The sequence below is a fragment of the Xiphophorus maculatus genome, chromosome 2, assembly GCF_002775205.1.
Source record: "Xiphophorus maculatus strain JP 163 A chromosome 2, X_maculatus-5.0-male, whole genome shotgun sequence".
NCBI lineage: Eukaryota > Metazoa > Chordata > Actinopteri > Cyprinodontiformes > Poeciliidae > Xiphophorus > Xiphophorus maculatus.
The window spans coordinates 21,911,384-21,924,170 of record NC_036444.1 but is presented as its reverse complement, the minus strand read 5'-3'; the positions used below and the strand labels follow the sequence as shown (position 1 = coordinate 21,924,170).

At 42.2% G+C, this 12,787-nt stretch overlaps 1 protein-coding gene across 2 annotated transcripts in view; it reads right to left on the bottom strand.

Annotated features, from left to right (window-relative positions):
- tmem117 (transmembrane protein 117) overlaps nt 1-12,787 on the bottom strand; it is a 53,043-nt gene that overhangs the window by 25,321 nt on the left and 14,935 nt on the right. For both annotated transcript variants that reach the window (XM_005796407.2, XM_023325999.1), the window contains exon 3: nt 6,692-6,824. In XM_005796407.2, the coding sequence (XP_005796464.1) occupies nt 6,692-6,824 (133 nt within the window). The remainder of the gene's footprint in view (nt 1-6,691; nt 6,825-12,787) is intronic.

Here is a 12,787-nt window from a genome sequence, read left to right as displayed (position 1 = left end):
ACAAAGCAGGAACACCAAGAGAAAAGCCCGTACCTCCCTGCTTCATATTTCACTCAAGTCTCTTGAAGAGCAAATGACTTCTTTAAATGGAAGACTTTCAACTAATCCCTCATCAAACGCGGAGGCCACAGTGATGAGTCATTTTCCCACACCAAACGTAACGTGGATGTGTAGGAGTGTGTGAAAAAAGAACTAAAAACAGCCGGACGTGAGCGTAGAAAGAACGCGTGGGCGCAAGCTGTGCTAAAGATGTACTGTGGGTTTGCAACCTGCAATCAATTTTCATATCGGTACGAGACGGAAATTAAAAACACTCAATTGAGGGGCGCAACTAGCGATTTATTTTTATTGTCGCGCTATGATCGTCTGTTTATTTATTTCTTTATTAATAGAGCGCCCTGCAAAAGGTCAGGACAGATCATCAATAACGGGCCCGTGCGTACGATTACAAACGAGTGAGTGGGGGCATTTGTAATGCTTGTAGTGCCGATGGTTTAAATTTAACACGAACAAGACGCAGAGCACGAGTGTGGATTTTAGAACTGGAGAAAACAGTTTTTATCCTGGGAGAAGATGTGGACGTGGTAGAGGACTGCAGCTCGCAGCCATCTGTCCAGCAGCAGCGTCCTAGACAGCGATTTATTAAAAATAAAAAAAAGAAGGAAAGAAAAAGAAAACAAGCCAGCCAGCTCTGTGTTGTGATTGTTGCTTTGTAGGCCCTTGAGCTTGTTGCATAAACACAGACATTAAAAAACATACTGAATAGACACCATTCACCTACAGAATAAATGTTGTTTCTTTTTTTTGAACATGTGGTGAAACTAATATAACATAAAATTTAAAAAAACAACAACATACAAAGCCACTGTGGACCTTAGAGCTTAAAGTGGTTCAGCAATTTGTGTAAGAAAGTACACAAAAACTGATCCAAGCAAAGATTCTAACCAACATGACAGCTTGTTTACGATGAGATAAAAGCAGCACAGCAAAAATGACACAAATCTGCCACATGTTTCTAAGCTAACAGCGTGTTATTCACCCATGTCACACACACACAAAAAATAAAAATAAAGGGCAGCTCACAGGAATCACTGTTGGAAGCACGTCCCTTGTGTAGGGAGCAGTGCAACAGGAGGCATGTGAATACCGCAACATGCTATTTATTTAGCCCTTTGTCCATGGCATTAGCCCAGCTTAGCGCCAGACAAGCAAACAGACAGACGAGGAGGGACCAGCACACATGCAGCACAAAGGATCATCCAAACAAAGACAAATACACTTATACAGTGGGGTCTAATCCCGCTCAGGCGAGTACTGCAGTCAAAATGCCACATCCAACACTCTCTGCTCCTCATTAAACGCTTCCACTCTCTGCAGCCCACAATCCATCGTTCAGCTTACAGCTCTTCCCTCCCATGCCGACAGATCTGCATTTTGGAAATGAATCGCAAGAATACGAATCAAAGAGCTTTAAGTATAGTTTGGGATGTTTGGAGTAAGGTTCTGCTAAAAGGTTACAACCACTAAACAGAAGCCTTATTTCTTATAAATCCAGATTAGTTGCACCGAGTACTGCCAACTTCTAAGAAGAGAAAGTAGCTTTTAGGTTGTCCTTCCTGGAGTTTTAGGTTTTTTGTTTCTTTTTTATTTGGCTTCATAACTTTGTGGTCCACTTAGAAGTCCAGAAGCACAACAACAATAGCCAGAGGAAAAGTGACTGTCTGCTTGGACTGCAGCTGGGAGGGACTGCTGTGAGAAGACTGGTCTACCTGTGAGTGTTTTGGGATGGGGGAGGAGCCCACTGCCACACCTCCTGCTTGTTGAGAAACGAGGTAAAAGAAAAAGTCTATATGCTTACAGGTCAGTTTTCAATTAAATTTACCTTTGATATAAATAAGGTATTGTTGAATTTGAATTCAATGTACCAGAAAAAGTTACCGAAATTGTTGCTGGGTGCTTTTTGAAAAAATAATAAACGTTGCTAAGCTGGTAACACTAGTAGGACTTGAAGTCTAAAGCTAATTGCTAACCTGAGAGGGGCAGTGTAAACAACTCTCTCAAAATCTTTGTGGTGGTTTATCTGATGGACACTTTAAGAACCTTTCAAATGTTGTCGCATTTGTACTGGGTGACTCTTTGCAAAGAAGTTAATTATTATTTAAAGTAGAAAATAAAGGTAGGAGGCAGTTAACACCAATTGTCTGTGTAAAGCATACAACTACTCTGGTTGTTTGGTCATCGTCCATTTGGAACACCCATTAACCCCCAAGCTTGAACTTTCTGACTGTTGTCTTTACATCTTGTTTCAATATGTCCACATAATGTTCTTTTCTCATGATACCATCTACTTTATGAAGTACACCATTTCCTCCTGCAGCAATACAATCCCACGATATGATGAATACCATCATACTTCCCCCATATTTCACAGTTGGGATGGCGTCCCCAGACTTACAATCATCCCAGTTTGTCCTTAGTCCTTGTGTGCTTTTGCAAACTGCAGTCTGACTTTTTAAAATGTCTTTTGGAGAAATGGCTTCATTTTATTTTATTTAAATAGACTTTTACAAATAATTTCAAGTCTGCTTGCCGTTTCTTTAAACAGAGTTCATGATTGGTGAATTATTTATTGGGATTCCTAGTTTGTTCCAAGATATTGAGAAAATCTTGTGCTGTTCCTGATCACCCAATGTCATGTTCTGTCTTGTCACATGGGGTGGATGTATACTTTCAACCTACAACAGAGTCATCTCTGCAGACAAGAAATTAATTGTTCATAACATTTCAACAGAACATCACTTCAATCGCCGGTGCCCTACTCCCAAGTCTTCATTAGATCCACTCAAACTTCCCAACTCCCCTCTCTCCTTCTATGTTCACACACTTTACGTCCTCTTTTCCTCCAAATTAGCCTTGATTAATGTATGCACCACACACAGGGCCATCTTAATTAAATAACACCACCTAATTAGGGGCTGATTTTGGCTGGCAATGGTGCCGTAAGGCGGCGGAATGGGATCGAGCGGTGTGACGGAACATTCATGAAGCCCCGTCGAACTCCCTGGGCGGTCACACTCCTGCGGTTTCACACAAACAGCGCCCTACTAATCTGACAGTTGCATTAAAATGCAAATAGTCCAGATGTGAGGATTTGGTAACAAGTGCGGATTACGGTTCCCAGGCCGTCACTGAGATCGGACGTCTTTTCCGCCCCCCACAATCCACTATGACATAAGCCAAGGAACAGGTAGTCTGTGTTGACCTAGAAGAGGCTGTGCAAATATTGGCCCTACATGTGTATAATTACACAGGCTGAAAATCTCTTTGTGCTCAGTGATAACAGCCCCTGATGAATCCTTTTTACATCGCTAAGCAGGAATAAATACTTGTCATCCAAAAAGATACACAATCTCTTATCGGTGATTGTTTGCTGCCCCGGTGCCGGCACGGTTTATCTTCTTTTCCTTGTGCATGTATCTCTGGGTTTAATTAAATCAAGCTCAAGTCCAAATGAAAGGTCAGAGAAAATGAAGGCATATTAATGAGCGCAGGGCGGCCGCTGGGTAGACAGAATCAGGCCTGGGAGACAGAGGGGTTACAGACACAAACCCAATCCGTCCTATTCTATCTTGCCACCCACACATAAACATATTCCTGCAACTTGAAGAAAATGTAAAACAGGAACAGTATGTGTGTGTTGAGGAGAATGTGTGTGTAGCCGCCGGGACATCATCCCCCTTGCAGTGCGGCATCACAGATTGATGTCAGAACTTGAAACTCACGCCAAAATACCAACCATTGGTGGCTAAAATAAATAAATACTCCACAATAGATAGATCAATGAGCTCAAGTGGCACTAATTCCCATAGAGGCACTGCTGCAGCAACAAAGGGATATTATACTTTTTCTTTGGGCTGTGACAAAAACTACAATGGTTTCGCCTTGGGGTGCGGCGGAAGCCGGCTGGACAAGAGAGGAGAGGGATGCAAATAGGGTTTGGACACAGATCAAAAGACTTAAGTTTCACCGCATCATCAGAGCTGGAGCCCTTGTTCTCCATCCCTCCCTCCCTTCCTCCATCACCTTTTAGCTCACTCTGCTGCATTAATGCTGCTGCAGCTTAGAGCCAGTTTTTTCCACAGGCAGCGTCCTGGCAGAGGGTGGACGCTGCTCTTACGTGTCGGTCTTGAACAGAGATGTGAGCGCTAATGGCTTTTGGCAGGGTCCGAGTCCTCGACGGACAATCTGTTGGAGCGGAGCGAGGACGGGCGGCGAGGGGAGAGAGGGGAACAGGAGGTGGAGGGAAGTGTGGGTGAGAGCACATTGCAGAGACGAGCCCGCTGCTCTTGGAGGTGGCGGGTCCTCTTGCTTTACAACAGCGCCATCTGCCTTTGCAAAGAGAGCTACACGGGTGCTGCTGCTCTTAGTGCCTTGTCACTTTACGTTCAATAGTTGGTTCTTGCTACATGGTGCCTTCTGTGACAGATAATGCAATTGGATCATGCAAAACATGCCTATCAGAATATTATAAATGAGATTATTTGCCTTTGAAAGTGTTCAAGAACAGTACCATGTAGAAGTATTCACATCTTGCCACATTACAATCACAAACCTTAATATTTTATTGCCATTTTATGTGACAGAAGAATCATAAAATAAAAGATAAAAGACCAAATAACATGTGAGATAAACAAGGGGTAAAGTGGTGAAGTTTGAAGGAGCATTAGGCTGGTAAATGGCAAATGGCCTGTACTTGTATAGCGCTTTATGAAGTCCAGAGGACTCTAAGGCACTTTACACTACATACAGTCATTCACCAATTCACGCACACATTCATACGCTACAGATGAATAACCCAAGTTTTGACCAAATCACAGAGTGGCGCTAAATCCACAGACAGAATGCCTGGACATGTTGAGCATTCAAAAGGAGCAACCAGAACAAATGTGCGTACCTATTGCTACTGGACTTTTACAAAACAAAAGACAAAATCCTACAATCGCTAAAATCTGACACCTCTCCATTCTTATTTTCATTTTATCAAGAAAGAAGTTGTGTGCAGGGTCTTCTTCAGAGCTTTTCATGTCTTTTCCTTCAGTGGTTCTTGGTGCAGCGCCATCACAGGAGGGGGGGGGGGAATGAGTTGCTGAAAGAGTTTGGTTCGTGAAGTGTGAAAGCGAACCGCATCAACTGACAATGTAACAAATATTGCAATTTTGGTCCCCAATCGGACAGAGTCTACTGGACTATCAGGTGTTAAAACACCCTTAGTATCAAGTACAGGTGTGTTAAAGTATCCCAGTCAAAGGCCAGAGTTAGTTCTATTGAGAAACTATGGCAAGAGTTGTAAACTGATGTTCAGTGACCCTCTCCATTTAAATGTGCCAGTGCTTGAGCAATTTAACAAAGGAAGATGGGCAGAAATGTGAGCCTCTAAGCTGTAATTGCAGAGGCAGGTGGTTCTGCACAGTAACTGGCTCATGTTTTCTACAATTGCCCAGCAAGATATGTTGAGCTTTGCAATTTTATAGCAACAAACTTTGAAAAGGTTCAGGAGCTATGACTATTTCTGCAAGACACCTCCATGTTTAACGGTTTTCTGGGTGTCACTGAATGAAACCCTCTTAAAAGAAATGCACCATCAGTCTCAAAGTGGGTCTGTTTCTATTTTTTTTTTCCTTTTCCTTGACATTTCACGGCTGAAATGGGAGTCCGTATCGAGATAAAAAGGAATCCTCTTTGTGACAGAAGCACTAAGTGCAACTGCAAATGTAACTTTCCCTGAGCGAGCAGCATCCATCGTCCCAGCGGACCTGCCCCTCTCGCTTCCCTTTTTCCTGGCCAACTAGAGAGAAAGAATGAGATGGATGCCGGTGTCACGGAGCTGGCCAGAGTGACAGATGGCCTGATTATACAAACTCATCCCTCTGGTCATAAATATATATATATATATATATATTCGTAACAAAAACACGTCTGTAAGGTAACATCCTTCATCTGTCTGTACCTTATAAATATCCGAGGCTTCCTGTTAGCATGGGGAAAGAAATAAAAAAAAACACAGAGGTACGGATAGATCCCATTACAATCCTGGCCTCTGCTGTTTTTTGACAGCTTGCTTGCTGGAGAGACACCTGCCACAATATTTGGTCCTGGGTTTTTTATGCAACCCGAAGGAGCGGTAAATCATCTCGCTTTGACCTTCAGTCTGACTGGCTGACTACAAGGGCATGTTTTCTTTCCTTTGGATGGACACGTTGCAAATGCATAAACGGATTCCTGTCATGAGCCTGATGTGCGGGTGTCAAGCTTCGCTGTGCACATGGCAGTTTCCCAGCAGGTAAAAATCTGGGCCAGCAGGCAACAAAAAAATTTTTTTTTAAATCTCCCGAAATACTGTTTTGTGCCAGAGAGGTGTCAAAAGAATTAAGCATGATCATTTGAAAATAAATGCATGCTCTGGAGGTAATTTTTTTTTTTTTTTCAGGATTAACCAACCCCGTTTCTCATATTCCTGTGAGTGATTTAAAGTCTGGGCTGATTAGTGAGACCGATATCGAGTCTCTCTTCAGGCGAGACGTTAAAAATCAATCAAACAACCTGAACGGAAGCACACTTATCGTCCTAACAAATGAGGGCGTGGCGGGGGAGTGGGACAAACGAACAAACAAAAAGAGATTAAAGGTCTTACCCCATGCTTCCAGCCATCAGCAGGAAGAGGTTGTAGATGTGTGAGAAGATGAAGAGGAAGAGGATGGTGCTGAAGAACATGGTCATCCAGGAGCCATGATCCTCGCGGAACATTTTCAGGCGCAGGTATCGACCTAAGGGGAAGCACGACAAGGACAAGGACGCTGCTGTCAGTAGCAGGTTCAAAGAGCGTGTCAACACGTGACAACGGAGGTCAAGGCAAATAAATTAGTGACGCAAATCAATGATGTCCCTTTTGATTGGGTGATGGAATTTAGATTAGGAACCTTTTTATATATGGTGGTAATGTGGAAATGCTCAAAAAGACGTCTCCTCAGGCTAATTTTAGTCATTCTTTGTACAGATAGGTTCGTGCGTTGGTAGTTTGTGATTTAAGACATTATTTCAGATTCATGGCATTTTTCCCAGAGTTCTGCCCTTGAATTTAAATTGTGGGGAAATATCTTTCTGGCAGAACATGAGATATGCAGATCTGCAGCCTTCTGCTATGAATATATAATCAAACGAGCAGAGCTCAACATGACAACTGGGTTTGTGGTACCGCTGTTCACTAGTTGCTGCGATCTCATCCTCGTGACAAACAGAAAAGAAGCGATGTCTTTAAATCAAGGTCTCACATTTTGTTCTCTTCTAAATAGAAAGCATAAATCAGTCAAAGATCTGGTAAATGGCAAATGTGGTGCAATTAGACGTGCATAATGTAATCGCACAACAGCTGTCGTGTCCTTGATCCGCCACCCACACCGCTCACAGCACGCAGGCGGACTGACAGTCTACATTTACCACCAACACCAGTCAGACCAGGGTCAAACTGCTTCGAAAAACAATGAATGAGAAACGACAGAAGTTGAAGGACATGAAACTCAAAGGGGACTTTTTTTTTTTTTTTTTTTTTTTGTCGCAATTCAAAACATTCGCAACAGGACCAGCGGTGTCACTTCAAAAGCTCAAAGCCTACGTGTTTTAAATAATGGAAAGAAATGTTTGGCCAAGATTTCATCAGATGCATGAACTGTAGCTATGACATATTAAGAAGGTATAGAGACATCAAAATTTGTTTCAAAAGTTTTCAAGTCATAACCGCTTTTTAAATCATCCTTTCACTCCATGATCCACGTGTTCTTCACGCCACGTAATCAACTGAGAGGAGATAAGCAAATAATCAGAAACCTGTAACCACAAATTGCAAGGAGCAATACTTAGATTAAGAAATGGGTGTGAATCCGTTGTTCTACTTCATACAAAGGACCTAGGTAGGCCCTTGGCTATTGAGAAGCAATTGCTTGCTGGAGGCTTGGACTCAAAGTTCTGAACTTTACGTAATTGCTAATATTTGGACGTGAAGCATGTAATGCGCCAGTTCGACACTATGAAGCTTACCGGAACTGCATGCTCTGTAAACAACTATCCCACACAGCAAGGAGAGAAGTGGCAAGCTGAAGTAGATAGGATTTAATGTTAAGTCAATATTTGTACTCATAGCTAGAACGAGCTTCACGGTTTCGTTCCCGTCCTCCACTGCCATTGCTAAAACTACAGGTGGAGTAGTATTCTAAAACAGTGCAGAAAGTCACTGCAATCGTTTCCAAAATCTGCTTCTGTTCACCAAGTGACCCAGTTGAAATTCTAATGGAGGAATCGAGCTTATTGGGAGGAAGCCCAGACTGAGCTATGAAGGGAGATGAGAATTGAATAAAATTGTGTAAGTAATGGCCAGGATGGGATTTTAGTCAAAAAGATGGACTAGGGCGTAGCCATCCTTACGACAATCGAGAAAAAGGAGGAATTGTAACGTGGGCTGGTCATCTGTCTACGGTGTACCCCGAAATTCAATCAATGACCGCTAGCACCAGCTCACAGACAAGTAGGTTCAGACAATGGATGGATGAATGAATAGATTTTGAGATTATTTTTTTCCTGAAATCCAGCAATGCTAATTGCAGGAATCTATGCTAATAGATTGTTCTCCATTTGCTTTGGTCAAGCGTTCCTTCAACAAGAGAACCAATCAACTAAGTCATACGTAGCTGCCATGGGTTTGTGGGAAAACATAAGGGCAAACATAAGTTAAACAAAAAAAACAAAAAAACATTGCTATTAGGGAAGCAGCTAGACTTCCCGGAAGACTCTTCCAGCTGTTTGGAACTAAAAAATAACTTTAGTACTCAAATTTAAACATAACTCATTAAACAAATTGCACATTATCATGGATGGATGGTCTTTTCCTCAGTTGCTTTCGAAACAATAAAGCAGGTTGATTTTAGTTAGACTCTCTGATGGGGGGAAAACAAGAAAAGCAAAGAACAATTGAGCTTCAAACTTCAAAGCATTTGACAAGCACTTTCGAAAGTTCCGCTTTCATGCAGTGAGCCCTGGCGTTAATTAAAAAACCCTCTATGAGTTAGCTGGGCTACAGTACACGATTCTATTTCTGCCGCTTATTAGCGTATTGCTCACACAGAAACACTGCGCGCCGCATCTCTGCCAGCTGTGATCCGGTGCCAGGAGCGTCCATTTTCCCAGGAAGAACCCTCTGTTTTTCTCTCCTCCAGCTCAGTCAGCATCCCTTTCAGTGAAGAGCTCCTCGGAGGAGCGATTGCGCTCGTGTGTGTTTGTGCGCGCAAACACCGCAGCGCGCCAGAGACAGCAATAGCAGAATGCTCCATTTATTTTCCCATTACAGCCTGGCTGCTTTCTTCTCCAATAGCTTTACATGCTGTTAAGCCTCCACTGGCTCAATGTTAATTGTTTATGTCCCCCTCCTCCTTCGTGCAGGTACCTCAGAACAAGGAAATGACTGTTGAGGTTAAGTGCTCTAGTAATTAAGAGTGTTTTGGACAATTGATCTGATGTCAAAATTGAAAGTTGCGAGTATTTACCTGGACGGCAAACAACTAAAACTGTAATATTTACCTGAACAGCAAAATATTTAATTTGAGGATCGTGAGGGTCAGAAATCAAAGAGGCTGAGCTTTAAGCCGTGCGTACGTCTTGCTCTGTGATTCTCCAGGACTCATCACAGTTGCATAATTGAGTTGACTTGCATGGGTGAACTTAATTGCCTCCACAGCCAATGAGCCATGGCTTAGATGTTAGTGCACACACAATGTGTATCGGCAGATCTGACTTTTAAAGCAGCTACATTCCACAATCGACCTGGCCCACACACACACACACACACACACACACACACACACACACACACACACACACACACACACACACCAACACACACACACACACACACCAACACACACACACACACAATCCTATATGGGCAAGATGTAAACAGAAGTGATTCAAGACCACTCAGCCAAAGCTTGGTTTGAGTCACTGTGCCTCCCTGCAGTAAGGCACCCTGATAAGGAATGATTCATGAGTTCAGTCCCACCGCGAAGCTCAGTCCAGATGGGGACAACAAGAGTAACAAGACAAATGGAGTGGACACTGACCCAAACACAACCGGGACACAAAAGGGAGAGGAGACACTTTTTATCACCCGATTACTCTCACACAATGCAAACTAAAAATATAAAGTCTTCTTATCAAAGTAGCTTGTCATATATTTGCAAAGGCAGGGTTTTAGAAATGACTTTCCAGTCTGTCAGAAACGATGCCACCCTTAAGTGGTTGCTAAAATCAGAGGTGCAGCTATGTCTCCCTCTACTGGTGATACTCGGACACCACAGAGATCGGTTCAGATACCTTGTCATAAGGCTGACGCTGGGAATAATGGTGACTGATTTTGATTATGAATTGGGGGGGAGAAAAAAAAACGGTAGCCAGCTGTAAGTAAAGCTAATAATTTCTCTTTCCATGTAAAACAGTTAGACTCAGGGATGGGTTTTGATAACAAATATTAGGAAATCTTGAATGTTTCTAGACATTCAATGTACTACCCTTCAATGTACTTTGCTTGAATCTTACGGGGAAACGTCAACATAATCATACGTAATTGTGAAGCAGAAGTGAATTGAAACATTGTGGTAGATTTATTTACAGTTAGGGTGTGAATGCAAATCAATTTTATTTATAAATTACATTTGTAAGACTATTTGTTTTACCAGAGTGTCGCACGACACTGAAACAGATCAAACCAAGCCATAAAAAAGAAAAAAAAACATTAAAAAAATTAAAAACAATAAAAGCAGAACGAAACCAAAGATTGAAATGACTAAAACAAAACCCAAAATGATGACAAAACGGTGAAACGTAAGCTGAAGAGAGGTACCGGGGAGCAAAACCCTTCACACATTAAAAGCCAAGAGACGGATTTTAAAATCAACTTTTTGGCAAACAGAGGCAACTAATGAACAGACAGAACAGGTGACATGTGTTCATGTTTGGGTGTGCTGGTTAATTGACGGGCAGAAGCATTCTGAATGAGCAGACGGCGTGAAAGAGTGGCCAGATTGATAGCAAAAAGTGAATAAGAATAATTTAGTCAAGCGTGGATCTCATGTTTTGACAGGACAGACAACCTGATGTAACTGAGGGAAACTTTTCAGCAAAACGCTGCAGACTTGTTCATTGAACTTGAGATCCATTCTTGATGCAATGACACAACTCTTCTACGGTACGTCTCTATCAGCTTTGCATATCTAGAGAGCAACATATATTTTTTGCCACACATGATAGTTCAAGGTTAATAAGAATGGATGGAGAGCACTGGTGAATATCAGTTTTTAAGTCTCGGCTCATATTTTCTGTTGAAGTCTGTACTGGACTTGACTGTGTGAACCAACATAACACATTAATAGGTTTTCCTAAATGATAAACAATTCCACTGTATCTTTGGCTGTTGTAAACTTAGTACTGTTGACCTGCTGAAAGCTGACCTCTGCTCCAGGCTTCTAACAGGATTGGCATATAGTAAGTAAGTAAATCTTATTTATATAGCACCGTTCTCAGACAGCAGTCACAAAGTGCTGATAATAAATAATAATAAATAAGTGAAAATAATAAAAACTGTAAAAGCAATACAAACACTAAATAATTAGCCTCATACATCTTCCCATCAACTCTGACAAGATTCCCCGTTCAAGAAACGCAACAGTTTTTACCACAGCAACGGTAAAAATGGCTGAATATGAAACGCAGGTTATACTTTTCAGATCTCAATTTAGAAAAGCCTTTGAAAATCCTAATTTTCCTTCCACTTTACAACGCAGCCCTTCTTTTTGTTGGAGTATCACATAGAATACCAACAAGACACTAAAATTTGTTATAATGTGACAAAATGTGAAGACAAGTGTAAGGGTTGCGATTGCTCACGATCTGGTTAACAATGTACACCGGCTCACATGAACAAGCTACTATTTAAGTTTGTTTAACCGGTGGGACAGATTAATCCTCTGTTTACTTTTTTGCACCCACTCAGTCTCTCATGCGCACAGGGAGACACACTCACACACACACGACAGTCCCTGAGGTAAAGCTTTACACTCTACAGCTCCAGATTAATGCGAAGCACACAGCCCGTAAAGAAGGACTGAAGGCAGTCTGAGTTGTGATCAGAGTCTGCGTTCGTCATGACGGAGCTTCTCAGCTGCAACACGTCTGACACATCTGAAAAAGGTCGGTTCAGTTCAGTTCGTACTTCACTCGATCAGATAGCTGGTTTTAGTACATCTTTAATGAACTGTATTGCAGCCTGCTACCGTATGAAAGCAAGTGTTTAGACAGGGATGCGTGTTCACTGCCAAAGCCCGTTTCAAGTGCACGCAGTGAGTGCCATCGCTAATTAAGTGAAAACAGCAGCTGACATAGATCAGATCGGCAGTCCCTCGGGTTTCAGAGATGTGTGGGGGGAAAACCGAGCAATCGCTTCCTGGACACGCCGCTGACGCTCAGAGGCTATGGAGACAGCTTCTGTAAATACGAGGCGCCCTGAGAGAGAGTGGGTGCAGTGGACACATTTCCCAAAACGTGCATGAGAGTTAATAAAACGGACTGAACCAGTGCTCATCTCGGAGCAGTTATATCACATCATAAAATAAACAAGATTAATTACTGGATAGAAGCTTTGTGCACTGAACATTGAGGTTTATGGCTCAGACTGCAGACAATTAATATA